Source organism: Musca vetustissima, unplaced genomic scaffold (assembly GCF_032173495.1).
Source record: "Musca vetustissima isolate MV318-11 ecotype Yass unplaced genomic scaffold, APGP_CSIRO_Mvet_v1 utg4619, whole genome shotgun sequence".
NCBI classification, from domain to species: Eukaryota; Metazoa; Arthropoda; class Insecta; order Diptera; family Muscidae; genus Musca; species Musca vetustissima.
In genome coordinates this window covers 1-20,021 of record NW_026885061.1, presented here as the reverse complement: position 1 = coordinate 20,021, position 20,021 = coordinate 1, and the positions used below count along the sequence as shown (strand labels likewise).

Sequence of the window (20,021 nt, the reverse complement as noted above, 5' to 3'; positions counted from 1 at the left end):
ACACGTTTCCTTGTTGCGAGATAAATTTTTATACTTTTTTGTATCCCACCCTTAGAACGGGAAATGTGTGTACACATAACCTCTATTGTCGTTTATTACCCTTCTCAAATTGATTTATCTGTGAAATAGATTCAGAGCACAGTGGTTCCAATTACGCAAAAGGCACTGTAGGTTAAGAATCGGTGTCATCTTAAAAATATCGTGGCAATCGAGAAAATCAACCGAAGGAATCTCAAACGATTCCCAACCATATCGGTTCACATTCAATAGGGTATCATTTGGACAAATAAATCTGCTGATTTAATACATACACAGATGAATAACACCGACTTAAAGAGATTTTAATTAATATATCCCCAAAATTAACTATTGCTCTGTTTTCTTCTGCATGATACTAGAAATTCAATAATATTGGCTTCTCATAATATTTCTTGGAAGAACTATGGACTTCTGTACCTGTTTTCTGCGAGGCTTATAATCCGAAACATCAAACTTCGACTGTAAAATTTGGTAGGAGCGTCAAAATACAACAACATTGACCAAAAATTCATCTAGGACCACAAAAGTACTGAAAACCGAAGCGGGACCTCTATATAGCCCCCCAATTCAACCGGGAGATATTTTCCTTCTTAGTACTTAAAACAGAAAATTTTAGCCACTTCGATTGGAAAATGCAGATGAGGCCTTGAATGTACCTAAAATTGGAAGAAATTTTAATATGAGAGTTATCTGAAAACATGGGCACACATTGATCATTTTCGGCGCTAATGTTACCCAATCTACTGAAGCCAAGAAGAAAGAATAGAAGTAGGAAAAAGAACTCGTAAAGTTCCATGACCTTGAATTTCTCTTTTGACAAAAAAAGAAGACTTCACAGATCAGGGGAAGTCAACTTAGATACGCACTAATTGCAGAAGTCATTCTATAAGTCTGATATCGACAGAAGACATTTAATAGGTTCATAAATACAGTCAAATATCCTGCTAGAAGTCAATTATCGGAAAACCTTCTTAAAGTCCATCAACCACATATGACCTTCTATCAACAGAAGATATTATATACGTCTTCTATAGCCCCCCTAATGACAAAAAGCATCCTGTTAGTCTGATATGCCAACTAGAACTTCAAAAGTTTCAAAAGTCCTGCAAAAAGTCTATTATCGATAGAAAACCTCATAAAAGATACGGTGTACTCAGAAGATCTTCCTAAGGTCCAGCAGCAAAATAAAATACCCTAAACTTCTTCTACCTCTAACAGGGGATTTAGGCCCCCTAATCAACAAAAACCGGCATACAGTTCCTCTATCGACAGAAGACCTCCCAGATATCCTCTACACACAAAATATTCCTTCTATCACGTAGTATGGTTTCTAAGAATATCTTCGAGGGGGCCTTAACTACATACCTTCTAAGGGCCCACATGAATGGAAGAAGTCTAAGAGACTTCGCTTATATTTACTACTTAATACCTTAAAATATTTATTATATCTATAGAATACTTCCTATAGGTCTTCTATCGACAGGATAAGGGCTATCAACCAATAAAAAGACTGCAAATATGTCTAAAGGAACTCAATATGACCTCGCAATTCAGCCAGGAGATCTTTTCCCCATTAGAACTAAACATAGCAAATTATATTTACTCCGATAGGAAAATACACATGAAGCCTTCGATGAACATAAACCTGGACATACATTTATAATTTTCGGCACTGGTGTTACCCCATCTTCGGAAGCCAAGAAGGAAGAAAATTAATAGGAAAATATCCTGACAAAAATAACCATAGCAATGACATAAACAGAATAGGCAGAAAGTCCTATAGTTTATCTTTTTATAAAATAGAAGACCTCGCAGATAAGGAGAACATGTCGACACTAGAACTTCAAGAAATTCAGTACAGCCAGAAATCCAATTGGAGGGTATGATCGATATAAAACCTCCTGAAAGGTACGGTGTACTCAGAGCCCTAAGTAGACTTAAGGCTCTCAATGAACACAAACTGACATAAAGTTCCTCTATCGTCTGAGGAGCGCCTCTAACGACAGAAGACGAAATACTCCACTAGAATAAATTATAAGAAGATCTTCACAGACCCCACATGAAGAAGAAGAAGGAAAAAGTCTAAGAGCCGTCGCTTATTTTTACTACTTGAGACCTTAAAACATTTTCTACATTGATGGAATATAGGTTTTATAGACAGGAGAACTCTTAGGAGCCATCCACAAAAACCCTCTTTTAGTTCTTCTATTGACAGAAGACCTACTTGAGGTCCTCTAATGATAAAATACTCCGTATACCACCTTGAATAACTTCTTTAAAGGCCTTAATATACTAAATACCTTCTAGAGGTACCGTATGAATAGACAATTTTCTTATTTTTACTTCCTGACATCGACAAAAGATATTTTATAGAGGTTTTATGAACCAGAGACTCCGCTATCAATTTTGCTCTATTGGAATATTAAAGTCCTCTAACGAAAAAATATTCTTCAAGAGAACCTTAGTTGAATAAAATGTTGCATCTGAATCATAAGAGAATCAATTAGGATATATTTTGCAAAAAGGATATTCGATCATCTCTATTTCCTCTTTGTCCCCACAGTGATTTTAATTTCAATGTTACCAAGAAGGATCGAACTCTCTTATCCGTAAGATGCGATTGGAGGTTTGCATTCAGGTTCCATTTGTTATCTGACATTAGACCTTATGGAATCCATGAAAACTTTCGGTTTCATTGACTATTGATATCACTCTTGTTATCAGATTTGCACTTATTGAATTACTCTTTACAGAAATCATGATCACCACTGAGTGAGCTGATTTGAAAAAAGTTCAATTCTAGGTGCTTCAACATATTGAGGTCATATCAAAATTTAATATTTATTTTCAAAAAGACTGCTTTCTTATTAAGAATTTGAAGCTACATTAACAAATTCTGAGTTCCCTTTTAAGACAAAATTTACCCTATCAACCCACAGTGCACTACTATATTGAGACAGACAACTAATGTGCAGCAAAGGTACTTTGAAGGATTTTCGATTGTTAGCATCCGTTCTATTAATAACAATACAGTTACATTTTACCTTTTTCCCTTCCCCACAAACATACAGACACACACATTCTCGATGGTGGCTTTTCATCCATCCCAGAACATCAAACGGTAAATGGAAAGGGAAAACTAAAAGCATTGTTACCGATTTTTTATTCATTTGTTACTGTTCCGTTCCTTTTTTAGTTCTTCACATCCTGCAATCCATAATCTGCACTCATGTGCTACGCTGGTATGTGCCTGGTATCCTTTCAACCAAATAAACACGGGATAAACAAACAGTTGGGAATTTACTTCTTCCCCTTCGCCAGTGTTTGTTTTTTACTTTCGTTGACTTTGACAATTCGCTATTTTTGTAACAAGGCTGGTAGAGAGTATTTAAAAATACGAAACAGAAACACATTGAATATTTAGTTTTTAAACCCCTTTGATGTCACAATGTTATTATGTAAGTGTGTATGCAGTGTTTACGTGTACGGATTTTGTTCTATTTTAAAAATGAACGAATCGCCAAATCGGCATTTAAAATTAGATGATTTTTAATCTGTTAAAATCGCTTTAGCCAATATTTAGAAGGATTTATGTCATACTGTACAAATATTTTCATGTTTCTGTTTTTTGTTTTTGATGTTTTGAAAACAAAACTTTGAAACGTGAATTGTTTACAAATGTGGTTAACATAATGAAGTCACTAAATTTACAAAACGGATTATAGCGAAGATGTGATTTCATAAATAGAGAAATAATAATTAAAATGTCGGTGATGTTTTTAAAAGTTACTTTGTAGAATAGGATGGACCACTTTACTGCATCCTTCCACTTATTTAATTTTTTAAGAAATATCAATACCTATATCCTGACTCACAGATTTCCAACTAGAGATAATTATTTTCCTCCCGTAACATAAAGAATATATAATATTTATAATGTATCTTTCAGAGCTGCTAAATATAACATAGAGAAAAAATTAAATTAAAATCGGCTATAACCATAATCGCGATAACATCGTGTATCCTACACGATGGTCTCTCTGCGCTACCATATGATTCGGTAGCGGTTAAAATATTGGCATAACATGTAGTAGAAAAAACGATGAGTATCAAAGTGTTCATAAGAGCATTCAAAATACCATCAAGCTTCATTCCCGTGAGAAATCCTCCTAGAGATCTATTATCGTTAGAAAATCTCCTAGGAGCAACGCTGTACTCAGAAAACTTTCCTAAGGTCTAGGAACAACATATGACCCCCAATAAATCAACTATCATAAATAATATCATAAAGACTCTATATCAACAGAAGATATCCTGAACGACTTCTACCACCAACAGGAGATCTACTAGCCGATTCAGATACTCCAATGTCATAGCCTGTGGTATACATTATGTATAGTTTAAAATAATTCCTCAACCATTCTTACCATTTACCAAATAATTCTTAATTCCCTTTTTATACTCTTCAACACACTGTAGTACAGTATTATGTCTTTGGGCATATATTTGTAACAGGCAAAAGGAAACGAGATAGGCACATGGTTCCTTTTGAAAATATGCATAGAATCACTTTCTGAGTCGATTTAAGCATGTACGTCAGTCTGTAGATGTTAAATTGTAAACAAAGTACAGGTCGCATTTATGATCCGATTTGGATCAAATTTTGTACAAGTCACTTATTTGGCCCAAGGATGAACCCTATTGAAATTGGTGAAAATAGGTTCAGATTTATATATAGCTCCCATATATATTTTGTCCGATATAGGCAACAAAATCCCTATATATCTTCCAATTTGTACAAAAGTTGGCATAGCGTACTGATTTAGGTCCAGAATTATGTATGCTAAGTTTCGTGATTTAGCATAGCGTACTGATTTAGGTCCAGAATTATGTATGCTAAGTTTCGTGATTTAGCATAGCGTACTGATTTAGGTCCAGAATTATGTATGCTAAGTTTCGTGAAAATCTGTTCAAATTTAGATATAGCTCCCCTATATAGCTTTGTCCGATTTGATTTAAATCGTGCACCAAAGTCCCTATATATCTTTTGATTTGTACGAAATTTTACATAGGGCACAGAATTAGGTACAGAATGATGTGTGTTAAGTTTCGTGAAAATCGCTTCAGATATAGATATAGCTCCCATATATATTTTCGTCCGATTTTATGTAAATAGTGTACCAAAGTCCCTATATATTCTTCGATTTTCACGAAATTCGGCATGGCGTACTAAATTAAGTCTAGAATGATGTGTGTTTAGTTTCGAGAATATCGGCTCAGATTTAGATATAGGTCCCACATATATATTTTCGTCCGATTTTAGGTAAATGGTGCACCAAACTTCTAATGTTTGTCGAATTGACACGAAATTTTGCACATATATACCTATATATATATACCTATATTTCGAACGGGTGTCTGATTGAGACTATTTTTTTTAACAGCGCGGAATACGGAGTAGCGTGTATCATGTTTGCTATAAATTGATTTCCATAAATTTGTTCCATTGTACGCAAACGAATCTTAATCTGCCCGATTGAAATAAAATTTAGCATAGGTTGCAGAAAGGCATATGTTCCTTCGAGGGAACATTGACATAAAATTGTTATGATACATATGTACAATATACATAAAGTGGTGAAGGGTATCATATAGTCGGCCCAGTCCGACTTTACTACTTTCCTTACATAGTTGCGATGAAACTGACGCTACCGCAACTTTGTGTTTCGTTTACATCGGCACGTGTAGAATAATGGTATAAAGAGTACTACTGAAGAGATGAATGCTCATCGAAGTGGGAAATCTTTGTAAGAGACCTCAAAAGACAAATCGATGGAAAGGATACTCTGCGGTATATATTTGATAGCCATAGTGTAACTATCCGTGATAAAGCTGGCCCCTGACACAAATTCTTATTTTTTAAAATCAGGTTCAGAAATGAAACGACCCACATCTGTCCCCCGCAAATAAATTTTATTAAAGTGTTTAACAAAATAAAATACATTTTTGGTAAATACTTCAGATAGACCATCATAAACTAAAATTGATTCGAAATTTATTAGTTTTCATAAAATAAAAATTTAAATGGACGATGAAAACATGCGAATATCGATTTATTGTATTTGGGGATAGATGGTATTGTATTTTAGGAGTGGTATTTTTGTAGAATATTTGGTGGTCAAAAAATCTCGTCTTGTGGTATTAATGGTATGGTATTTGAGAAAAATAACCACGAAAAAGACGCACAAGGACTCGGGATAGAAGGAGGATATGTTTAAAAAAATCATTCGATTTGACAGAAGATATGTGATCGTAAAATTAACCTGCAATAGTCGCAAATAAATCGTGAATCATAGAGTTAACAACAAATCCAAATTCACTCAAACATTTGACGTATGCGAATTTTTCCTTGTGGGGTTTTAATATATCCTTCGAGGGCTTATGTAGCCGTAAGAAATTTTTCACACACCATATCGTCGATTTTTTGTCACAGTGTAATCTACAATAGCCACAAACAAACTCATACAAATGTTTCTTCATGAATATTATAGTGACAAGCCAAAAATTTATTACGCCCTAACTCCAGCACATGACATATGGCGAATTTGTCCTTACGGGTTTTTTAATATAAAAACCAAGGGCTCTCATCCATATAAGGAATTTTATAGAGAGATTATTATGAGATCGGTTCCAGATATTTCGGCATATTAGGTTGGGGAAAAATAAATCCATTATATGATAGGTCCATTATTTTATATGATATATTTTATATGAAATGTCCGATTAGAAATTTTGTAATGCAAGAACTATTTTTCCAATTTTTTCTGTTAATTGGTGTGGCACCCAAACATCGAGCTTCTTTTTGAATCCAGCTTTGTGTAAATAGTTTAAAACAGTTTTATGGTCGATTTTTAGCTCCTGGGAGATGTTACGACTGCTAACATGCCGGTCAACTTCGATAATTTCTCAGATTTTATCGACATTTTTTTAATGGATTTCTTTTCCCCAACCAAATATAATTTCAATCAATTTAATTTAAGGGAAGTTCAGAAAAACGTGCGATAAATATGGACTGATTCTGCACAAAAAGTCGTTAAGTTCGGCCCAACCGGACTTTTTATACACTCCATGCTATTATAAATTTTTGGTGGGAAGACAAAAATAATAACCTGAAATATTTAAAAACCTGCCCAGAATTCTCAAAATACCAAATATTTGAGGTCTATACCAAAACGTGGACTGAGGTATCCCAGTAAGTATAACAGGATATCGTAGCTAGTATGAAGATAGAGCTTATCTCTCCGATACCTCAGACGCTCACTCACAAAGTGTCAACATATTACAACTTGTAAATCTAATACTAGCAAATGAATTTTTTACCAATGCTTATAATGGTATTAATTTTGAAAATTCTCAAATCTCATATACAAAGAATGGATTATAGAAAACAGATCCAAAATTTGTGCATCATCGTCGGTTCACTTGTGGGTATTTTACCCACATTTTCCATCCGAATTGTTTCTAAATTTGACCTTAATATTAATGTCTGTTTATATCGACATTTCATTATTTTAGGTTTTAAGAAATGTTTCTAAAAATCCTAGTACTCTGCGAGTAGTTCATACCAGAGCCAGACGAGTACTCTTTTATGTACGCAGATGTTCCAGTGATCGGAAATCATACCCGCCGCCGAAAGGAATGACTTTTATTTAATTATAAAATTAAATCAAATCATTTTCTTATAATTTAAGCCTTAAAGTGCGTCTATAAAAAATTACAGGTTTTCAATGTTATACACATCCATGAAAAGCGTAAAAATTATAAATCGAGAATTGGGGTCCCATTAAGTAATAATGAATAGTTTTGCATTATATTCTGAAATTTATTTCAAAAATAAATAACGAATTCTACATAAAATATTATATAGTAAAAATAAATCACTTCAACAACAAGAGATCAAACACACATAAACCAAATAAAAGTGAACACACGTGTCCCGGAACAACAACAAAAACAGAACGACAAATAAAATTCACCAACCACCCGACCGTTAAAATCTTTTCGAAAAAAAATGTCATAGCCTGAAGGAGATCATTTTACCTTACCGACGGCAATAAAAATCCACTAATCTTGACAGAGGGTGAACTGCAGTAACAATGACGGTAAAGAATTTCGATGGAGGACATTTCCAATTGTGTGCCAAGAGAGAAGAAAAGGACAAAGGACTACAATTTCACGTCACCTGCCGTAAACAATAAATGAGTGTGTGTTTCACCACAATGGAATGGACATTTTTGGGAATTTACGAGTATACCTTTTATTCGTATTCGACTGATGTTGTTCATCTTACTGTCTGTGGGGTATGAATAGATTTAGGATACATTTGAAAATGAAATAAATAAATTAGTGATAAAGGTGCCAATTTCACGACGGCGTTAATGTAAAAAGGTGTTCGTTTTGACAAAACGAATGAGCTGGGACATTGTTTTATTGTGCAATTGTTTGCCAAATTCACCAAGAAGAAGTGTGTACTCTGAATAACATCTAATGATTTATAAAAACTTATCTTTTCGATTTGGTTTAGAAAGAACAATTTCCTGTGACTTTGAATTTTGAGGATTCATTGTTCCTATAATTTTTTATATTCCTAATTTTTATAATAATCCACAAATAATTTTTTTCTACTGGTGGCTTCCATTCTGATTTCTTATCTATCAACTTTAATTTCGGATTATCATACCAATATCTGCCACTCATACACAAACTTTTAAGGGTCCACATAATGAATTTCCAGTATTACTACAGCCCATTTGTTTGGCACGTCTTAAGCTAAAATAATTTAATCCATATTACGAATGACAAAATGAATTCACTGAGTACAAATTACACCACCAGCAACAACAACTAACTTCAAACCAGCTTGCTAAAGACCATCCAACCAACCTCCCGGAATGCATCGCTGGCACCCAATGGCTTAATCCGTAGAATGTCATTTATGTGTCGTTGTATTCACATTGTTGGAGGTGTTAAGATTTATCTTTGCCATCATTTCTTTGTATGTGTGTCAGTCAGGACACAAGAGAAAATCCTAAATACCCAGCAGGATGTCATATCCTTTAGATGAAAAAAAAAACAAACAACAGAGGTTCGATACCAAAGGCATTACATATTTTATTTCAGCTTGGCAGCATCGATGAGTGGCTGAGCTGCAAGCAAACTATGAATACTAAATGTTTTGTTGTAGACATTGTTTTGTTGGTTGCTGCAAAGCGGCTTGCAGAGTCACAAATATACAAGAATGGGGGTTGAAAGTCACCAAAGGAACTTTTAATGGAATATTCGTATAGAATTCGATTTCAGTCGACTGGGAAAGTAACTACGAAGTCGTCTTCTAGAAATATACTTTTTTAGGACTCCTACGAAATTTCGTCTATAGAAGTCGTTCAAGTCGGACTATTGAAGACTTCATACAAGCCTTCCACCTTCACCCACCTACAGAAGTCGTCTATACAGATTTTCCATAGAAGACCTCGTCCAGTTTGTCGGTCCTTTTACTGAAGATCTCAGGACTACAGGTCAGGTCACATGGGATTGCTATTTATAAGTACCTAATACAAGCCTCTTATCTATAGGTTTCATATTAGAACTAAAAAGTAAATAATATCTAATTACGAAAAAATACACTTATGACACATCACAAGGGAAGAACTACTGCTATTAATACCTCGCTTGCAAGGCCATAGAAAAAACCAGTGAGCGGAGCAGTATAGTCGGACGGGGCCGACCATACGGTACCCTACACAACTACCACGGGACTCTAACTTTCTGTGGATATTTATTCCGAGCATGGGCAATATTTCGTAAATATTTGCACCCTCTTGCCCGATTAGAGATCAACAGCTTTTCCTTACACAGACATATTTTCCGAATAGTTCTAATATTCGGTACATGTCCATATTCCATTCCCCGTGGGTTGTGTTGTGATGTTCGTCTTATAATTGTGGCCTATATATCGACTCGAAAAACAAAAAATTAAGTTGTCGGTCCACTTTATCCCAAAATTATTATCTGATCATCACCGAAAATTATAGGCAATGGCCTTGACCATAACTGGAAACTCATGGAGCATTTCAAAGCGATCAGCGTATATTTCCGCCCTCTAGTATAGTAATGGGTTACTAAATGATATTTAAGTGCAACGCCCACATCTGAGTACATGCGACAACATAATTGGTATCAATTTAAAGCTCAGCCACTCCTCTTGGATATACTGTCAACTTCTCGGGTCTATGTACGTCAGGGGCAAATATATACGCCATAGAATACACATTTTGTAATTTTTCACACAAAAGTCAGGGTCTATTTGATCCGCTAAATATTGACCAATCTTTATCAAAACAGGCACGTTTATTTTTTAGCCCGATTCCTTTGTCCACGTAAAATTTCGCGACGTTCGGGCCATAATTGCGGCCTCTGGAGCGACCAGAAATACCCACAAAAATTAAGTATATGGTCCATTTCATATCCTAAATATAACCCGATCTTTACCAAAAACAATAGGGGTCTTCATTGGCCAGAACCCATCCTACATGCCAAATTTCGCGAAGATTGGTCAATAACTGTGGCCTGTAACGTGTTTACAAATTATAATGGACAGACGGACGGACGGACACCATGCCTAGATCGATTCAGCTAGTCGATATATGACGATCGGTATAATGGACAGACGGACGGACGGACACCATGCCTAGATCGATTCAGCTAGTCGATATATGACGATCGGTATACTTAAAGGTGGGTCTAGGACCAATATTTCGCGGCGTTACAAACTATTGGGGCTACACAAAGCTATAATACCCTGACAACATAGTTGTGTAGGGTATAATTAAAAACTAAAACGCTACCAATGATGCTATCAGCAGAAAATTACTGCCCCTAAAAATTAGTATTTTTTAAGGTAGATAAAAATACCATAGAATATTATTCTACTGCTTCAACAGGTATAATAAATATGGGATGCCTTCTACAGAGATTCCCTCTATATAAGACCTCATACAGATTTTCCTTCTATAGAATATCTCATAAAACTATTTCTTCTATAGAAAACCATATACAGGTCTCACACCTCTAAATAACCTTATGCAGGCCTCCCAACTATAGAAGGCCTAGTTCCTATCTTATATCCATAGAAAACCTCATATAGGTCTTTTATTTCTAGAAGACATGTAGGATTGCCATCTCAGACCCTATATGCCATTTTCTACAAAGAATTCTTCATATAGTTCTTCTATCTTTTGAAGACCTCATAAAAAATTTTACCTTCAGAACGGTCTTTGAAAATGCTCTTTACCTTCTGAAGATGAGCTCGTAGAAGTCTTCAATCAAGGCATTAAACTTACAGAATGATCCTTTGCTTTACATAAATTTCTCTACCCATAAATCATGTCAAGAAAACCTTTAGAGACATGTACAAGGTATACCATCCACAGAACAGTTCCAAGTATACTATAGGGCAAATAAAAATCGTAGGATTTTCAAAAAAATATATATACATATATTTTTTTAAACCACGCCTTGTATGCAGAAAAAATATTTTTTAAACCCATCCACGCCTAATGTGGTCTTTGAAAAAATATATATAATTTTAAAACACCACGCCTTTTGCAGCCTTTGAAAAAAACATTTTTTAAAAGAACTATTTGTATAGCTCGAGCATAAAAATCGTGGATTTTTTAAATCAACCCAGAAGAGAATAATTCCTATTGTAGGGCATCTCAAAATATGTGTTTATCATTCCTGGTATAAATATGTGTGCATCTAATACTTCAAAGGTACAAAAAAACTTCAGAGGGTAGATTGCTATCAACATATTTAATACTTATAGATGATAATACTACATTCCCCATTGATTCAGCCACAGTTGGCATTCCTCCTAACAAATTGTATTCCGCACATGTTTGCAAGTAGGCAAAGAAATATGAATTTTCCATTTCAATGCCAGCAAACAAAACCTAATGCACTTCTAACAAACAACAACAATAACAAAAACCAACAAAAAATAATTTTCCGATTTGTAGGTTATGATAAGAAAAAATAAAAATCACTAAACTAACAAAAACAACATGGCAACAAAATATCAGATGAAATGTTACAAATTGTTATCCCCGCACTTTATTACATGATTTTTATACATCATCTGGGAATTGAAGAGATTTCATTACCGTTCAGTGGATAAGTTTCTCTGTTTTGTTTTCAAGGGTTTTCCGGTAACTTGTTGGTTACATTTTTCCGTTCTACCTTTGTTGTGGATTATTTCTGTTGTTACTTTGTTTTGTTGATGAATTTTACAGATTATCACAAGGATATTGATTTGAATTGCCATCGAAATGTTGTTTAAGTAGTCATATCACAAAAATTCCACTAAGGGTAGTTATGTTGGTCACAAGGAAAAAAGGTACTTTGAGTTTTGCGAATGATTTTGGTAATTTGAAAGATGTAGATCTGTATGCAAGATTATCCAATGAAATGTAAACTTATTTGTTATATATTTTATCTGTTGCATAGAATCAAAAAATAGAATATACTAATGGATTGTCTCTGATAGTCTGTAGTAGTCAGATTGAATAGAAAGGGAAAACTGACATACGAAAGTCTTAAAATATTTACAAAATAAACAAGGTCACCTACAAAATGAACAAGATTTTTGATAATTTATATAAGAAGAAAAGCTACGACTTGACATGTACCTTTTGCAGTACAAAATCACATTTATTTGAGGAAAATGAAAATAATATTATATAATGCGCGATTGTTTGTCCGCCTGTCTGTCCATGTAAAATTGCATACAAAGTACATGTCGCATTTACGATCCGAAAGCGATACAATTATAAAAGCTCATTTATTTTGCCGATGTGTCGAGTTTGACATTTTATTCAGTTAGATATATAGCTCCCATATATATATATATATATATATATATATTTTCGTCGTTTTAATGTAGCAAGATCCGAAGTTTATCCGATTAAAAAATGTTTACACAGCATATTGAATATCGTTACCTAAAATGCAAAAAGGCGTAACTAACAAAAAATTGAAAATTGACTTTTTGAATGAATATTGTGAATGTCAATACTTCATGTGTTGCCAAAGTCAATTTCAATTTTTAATTTTTTGTTAGTTACGCCTTTTTGCATTTTAGCTAAATGATATAGACTTAGAATGACGCCTATTAAGATCATTCGCTTAAAATTTAGATATAGCATCAGTATACATTTTGCACCGATTTTTTAAATATGTTCAGATTTAGATATAACAAGTTAAAAAAGCGTAAAGTTCGGCCGGGCCGAACCTTATATGGAAGCTTTGCCTAAACGTGAACCGATATAGCCCAACATCGAACTTAACCTGCCAGCAGACAAAAGACGACTCTGTGTAAAATTTTGGCGATTTATCTCAATTCTTTTAGAGGCTTGAGTGATTACAACAGAGGGACAGACAGACATGGCAAAATCGTCATAGAATTTTATGTTGATCAGAATATATAGGGTCGGAAATGAAAAACGTATATATTACCGACCGATCTGACGTTTCCAACGTTTCTTCGATTCTGATGAAATTTTTTAAACCGTAACCGTAGTGGAATGACGTGTATCGGCTTTTGTTAAAATCGGCTGATTGAGACTCAATGGGGTGAGGGGTATCATTTGCATACTTTCCTCAATTTTGTTTAATTATACCCTTCACCACACTGTGCATATGTTTGTAACAGGCAAAAATAATCGAGATAGACCCATGGTTCTTTTTGGGAATATGCATAGAATCACTTTCTGAGTCGATTTATGTCCGTCCGTCTGTCCGTCCATGTTAAATTGTAAACAAAGTACAGGTTGCATTCATGATCCGAGTTGGATGAAATTTGGCACAGGTCACTTATTTGGCCCAAGGACGAACCCTATTGTAATTCGGAAAAATCAGTTCAGATTTAGATAAAGTTCCCATATATACCTTCGTCCGATTTAAAGTAAGAGTCTTTCGATTTGCACGAAATTTGGCATAGCGTACTGAATTAAGTCTAGAATGATGTGTGCAAAGTTTGGTGAAAATCGGTTCAGATTTAGATATAGCTCCCATTTATATATTCGTCCGATTTAAGGTAAATTGTGTCCCAAAGTCCCTATATATCTTTCGATTTACACGAAATTTGGCATAGCGTACTGAATTAAGTCTAGAATGATGTGTGTTACGTTTCGTGGAAATCGGTTCAGATTTAGATATAGCTCCCATATATATTTTCGTCCGATTAATTGTAATTGGTGCACCAAAGTCCCGATATATCTTTCGATTTGCACGAATTTTTGTATAGGGTACTGAATTAAGTCTAGAATGATGTTGCTAAGCTTCGTGAAAAGATCCATAACTAGGCCGATTGACACACCGTACTGAAGTGATATAAATAAGTCTCTCGCAAGTTTACTGAAATCGGTTCAGATATAGATGTATAACAAAAACGCGACGTCTGTTAGGATACATATGTAGAATATGCCCAAAGTGGTGAAGGGTATCATATAGTCGGCCCAGTCCGACTTTACTACTTTACTTACTGGTTTTTAATTGGATGTAAATTTGGTATCTTCCTACAAAATATTATGATTATTGGTTCACTTTTTAGAGTGAGTATTAATTTTTAATATCTAGCAATTAAATTTCTGTACTTTTATCAATCGGATTAGGTATGGGCCTTTAGTGTACCATTTACTTAAAATGTGACGAAAATATATGGGCAATATTGCCAATTTTTTAATATTCCATTTCCAAAAAATCAGTTTTTTTGTTTTTGTGGCACATCAATGATTTTTGGTACACATATAGAGAAAAATGTTCTGACTCCAAAACCGTTCGCAATCAAATTTTTGGTTGATGCGCGCAAAAGTTATCGAGGTTTTAATTTTGGGCATAAGAAAAAAATCTTAAAATTACGCCGTTTATTATATTGACCAAAAACGTTGATATATATCTTCCTCCGTAAAATAACAATGTGAATATATTATAATAATCGCGAAAAAGTTGTACATCTTCGCGAAATATGAGAAAAATAATAAAAATATAGGAGATTACGTCAATATTTTCATTATATTAATGACATACACACACCTAATAATTAATTTAAAAATATCTACATAATCTAAACACCATGGTGAATCAAATGATATCAAAATCACACAAGTCCGTGTAGCGGTTTCTAAATCACAGCGACAACAAAACAATATATTGAGGAAAAATATTGGTTTTTGGTTCGAAAAAATAATGTCATCATATTTATTTTTTTAATTTTTTATACAAGAAAATTCAGAAAAAAATTTTGGGGTTATTCTGCTATTTTACCCGAATTTCGCCGAAAAATTTGCATATGTATTAATAATCACTTTTTGTGTGTAAGTATACGCCTTGCGGATTATATCAAGACCCTTCCGATAAATCTTAGAATTCTATAAATAGGAATAAATCTTAAAATAAAATAATATTATGAAATATACATTTTAAATAGCGTGTAAATCGCGTAATTCTCAAAATCATTTGATGCGCATGCGGTTTCCAGGAAGTACTGAAGTTTATCTTCCAATCCATATATATTTTGCGAAATTTCATTTGACGGCTAAGATGTGCCGCACGTTACATTGAAGTACTCAAAAAACCGTAAAACGCGAATAATTTCCGAAAACTCCATATGCCATTAACGCGCATCCGATTTCGGTGTGCACCCTAAAAAAATACATCGATCTTTACCGATTTCAATGTGGTCCATTAAGAACCATGGATGTGCCAGCACAATCTATTTTTGAGATAAATTGCGTACATCTCTCTTTCGGCTGAAGTTTTTAAAGTTCTCTTTTCGAAAAAGATCAAAATCCGTATGAGCGGAAATGATACACAGAAAACGCAAATAAATCCCCGATATTTTCAAAAACATTTTTGCCAAATTTCGTGTTTTTGGAAGGTCAGTTCCCGCCGTTCTAGTAGATGGATTTTCACGAAAAAGATTTTATATCATCCGAAACGTAAAAAACCTTATTGATCGCGGGTACCCATATCATTCAGTTGACAGATCTAAAAATTTGGCCCGAAAAATAGGTTTTTTTAGAAATTTGATCGCACAAAATTCGCACCTTCGGATGAGTATTACTCTGAAGCTGTGCATACTACATACACAAAATACATATCAAATTACGCAGATTCGCGACTACAATAATCTTATAATCGATTTTTATAAATTCCTGTTGGCTTATTAAAGCTAGAAGTAAAATTAAAAAAACACTCAAAATCGAGCTTCAAAATGTCAGCATCATTTAAAGGTAGATGCAATTAAAATTTTGAAAAATGATACAAAGGGGTTGTAGTCCCCATTTTGTTGGCTTCTAGTTTTATTTTGACACGAAGGCCGTGCAATGAGTGGCTTAGTCACAAATCGATAGAGAACATAAAAACACTGGTTTGCCTCAACCTGTTTTTACACATTTTTTTACATTAAAGTAGACACAGCTTCCACCAAAATAAAGTTTGGAGGTCAATATCATGAACAGTTTGCAATCCAAAACTATTCACTTTTTTTCATATACTTAAGTAGTTCCCGAGTTATAAAGGGGTGAACCTCCGCTTCAGCTATGTTAAAAAATTGGCATATTGCCCATATATAGAAGGTATATCAATTTCAATAAAACTTGACACATGAATGGACCTAATTCAGTACCCTATGCCAAATTTCGTGCAAATCGAAAGATATATAGGCACTTTGCCTCAGATCGGGCGAAAATATATATGGAAGCTATATATAAATCTGACCCGATTTTCTCGAAACTTAGCACACATCATTCTCGACTTAATTCGGTACTCTATGCCAAATTTCGTGCAAATCGAAAGATATTTAGGGACTTTGGTGCACCATTTACTTTAATCGGAGGAAACTATACATGTGAGCTGTATCTAAATCTGACCTGATTTTCTCGAAACTTAGCACACATCATTCTGGACCCAATTTAGTACTCTATGCCAAATTTCGTGCAAATCGAAAGATATATAGGGTCTTTGGTGCACCATTTACCTTAAATCGGAGGAAACTATATATGGGAGCTATATCTAAATCCGAACCGATTTTCTCGAAACTTGGCACACATCATTCTGGACCTAATTCAGTACTCTATGCCAAATGTCGTACAAATCAAATGATATATAGGGACCGTGGTACACCATTTTCCTTAAATCGGACGAAAATATATATGGGAGCTATATGTAAATCTGAACCGATTTTTCCCAATTTCAATAGGGTTCGTCCTTGGGCCAATTAAGTGACCTGTGCCAAATTTCATCCAAATCGGATAATGAATGCGATCTGTACTTTGTTAACAACGGACATGCATAAACAGACGCACATGCATAAATCGACTCAGAAAGTTATTCTATGCACATTCTCAAAAGGAACCATGGGTCTATCTCGATTATTTTTGCCTGTTACAAACATATGCACAAAGACATAATACCCTGACCACACTGTGGTGAAGGCTATAAATATCGACAGTGGCCCATGTTTCAGGGTAGTTTTGGAGTTTTTGGTACATTTTCTTTAATTTTTGTTATTGGTTCTCAGAAGATGGCAATTATGTCTCACTAAAAAGTACTTATTTACGGTATTTTGTGGATTTTAACGTCCGCCTGATTGTGTAGGATCCGCCAAAATTTTCAAATGCCCAGAAGATGTTTAAATCTTTCCGTGACCGATATATCCCGTTTTTGATAATGTCATTGAAATCAAGGTTCTATATATTTAAGGATATATAATTTAATCATTAAGGATATATAAACTGTACAATAAATCTACAATTCAGTTTTTTCATCATAAACATCGAGCATTCATGGATTAGTATCAATATTAATGCTATAAATTTTCATAAAAAAATAAATATTTTTAAGTGATTATTTATACTATTTCGAGTCGAGCTTAATTATCTAAGTTTTGCAATGAAAAGGAAAGCCAGGAGAAGAACCTACGTACCCACCATTATGCGACGCGTTTCGCCGTTGGTTAAGCGGCTCATCAGGCATATTGGGCTATGTGGCTTTACAAATGTCGTATGTTGATAACTTGTATTAATTCCGCCCTGATGCGAAACTTGCATATGCGAATTTCCTTTTCATTGCAAAACATAGATCATTGAGCTCGACTCGAAAGAGTATAAATAATCACTTAAAAATTACTTTGAAATGATCACTGCCCTTACATGGCAAAATTCAAATAACAAGAAAAAATAAATATTTCAAAATGTTGTGTTGTAGTTTCATCTTTATTTCCATCAAAATCACTTCAATACAATTTACAATGGTGGTCTTAGAACTAGGCGAATACAATTTAAAAAAATAATCTATTTAAATAAAATAAATATACAATTCTTTGAACAAACATGACTAGCTTTTAGTTTACCTGATTGATTCTGTAACAAAAATTCGTATTGTATCAACATTGTTTTACTTTTTTTCATATTATCTTAAATAACTATAAAAATATTTTATAAAAATATATCATTTTCATAGTAGATTTTTATATAAATATATAGTATATATATAGACTTAATAATAATTCACAAAAAATATATTTAAGGTACTTTTTGGTCTGTAAGTGAACAACCTTGTCTTGTTTGGTGTAAATAAAACAGAGAAACTATTATTGAGATCCATATAAGTTTACAATACAAATTTAAAAAAAGTATTGAAAATAATGTTTAAATTTGAAGTGGCAAAACATTATTTTCAAAACTTTTTTGTTTAAAAAAATTATGATTAAAAATGATGTCACTAATTTAAAATATAATATTTAAAATTGTTTATAAATTAGAGAGATCATTTTTTGGAAATGTTCACAGCAACTCCTGTAAATGATTTGATATATAAATATATATACAAATCATAAAGAGAGTTGAATTAAATATTCTTGCTAATAAAAAATAGATTGGTTGCATATTTATTAAAAAAAAATTTTTTCGAATATATGCAACCGAGCCATTTTTAAATAAAAATAAATTGAACGAATTGTTTGATATCAGAATAAACGTGAAAATCTTTTTATTTAAGAGGAATTTGAGATTACAAAAATAAATTTAATACAAAATATAAAATTCTTTAGTTTCAAAATTCCAAGAAAAAAATATTTTTCTATTAAAAAATATTTTTTTTGGACTTGACACTATTCACGAATTTTCAAAAAAAAAAAATATTTTTTTATTTGGATTCAAATTCCCCTCAAAATTCCGATATGAAGCAATCCGTAAAATATCTACAAACTTATTTGTACTTAACCTATCTTAAATGCTATATATCACGCCTATTTTTTCGGATGGTTTATAAAACCTGCTCTTTTTTCGAACTTCACAATTGCAAAATAATTTCGTTTAAAGGGCTAACAACGAACCCTAGGTGGTCCCGATTTATTACCTGTTCGCTGAAATCTTTCCATGGTGGCGTCTGATTGAAATAACTACTCGTTTGATGGAAATTCGTTGATTGCGGGGGATATGTTGCAGCTGTTGGACTTGCATTGATATGCTGTGAGTGGGCTGTGTCATAACCCGCATATCCTGTACAATTAATGTTGGATGCTGTAGCTGGAGGTGAGGGTGTTGCTTTATTCGTATTCAACTGAGCAGCTGCCTCAAAAGTATCCTTGAACAGATCATATTTTTGCTGGCAAAAATTGGGATCGGGTTTATGATCCGTTTGCGCATGCGCCTGCTGCTGATGTTGTTGTTGCTGCTGTTGCTGTTGGGTATAGTGACGCATACTGCTCAAGAACTCGTGAGATGTAAAACCAGGTGCCGCCTGAGGAACTTCATTTGTACATGGTGGTGGTGGTGCTTGTGTCGGTACATGTGGCGGATTGTGATAATTTCCCGTTGGATATCCTGGCGGCGGTGGCCCCGCATTAAATCCCATTTGCTGAT

At 33.8% G+C, this 20,021-nt stretch overlaps 1 protein-coding gene across 1 annotated transcript; it reads right to left on the bottom strand.

Annotated features, from left to right (window-relative positions):
• Window positions 1-18,401: 18,401 nt before the first annotated feature.
• LOC133332181 (basic helix-loop-helix neural transcription factor TAP-like) lies at window positions 18,402-20,013 on the bottom strand. Its single transcript, XM_061540562.1, has 3 exons — window positions 19,516-20,013; window positions 18,509-18,518; window positions 18,402-18,421 (listed from the first exon to the last, which is right to left on the bottom strand). The coding sequence occupies exons 1-3, from the start codon at window positions 20,011-20,013 to the stop codon at window positions 18,402-18,404; spliced, it is 528 nt and encodes a 175-aa protein (XP_061396546.1).
• Between the last annotated feature and the right edge of the window lie 8 nt (window positions 20,014-20,021).

Excerpts from the sequence above, each read along its gene's own strand:
- LOC133332181 (XM_061540562.1), bottom strand. The coding sequence starts at position 20,013 with ATGGGATTTAATGCGGGGCCACCGCCGCCAGGATATCCAACGGGAAAT.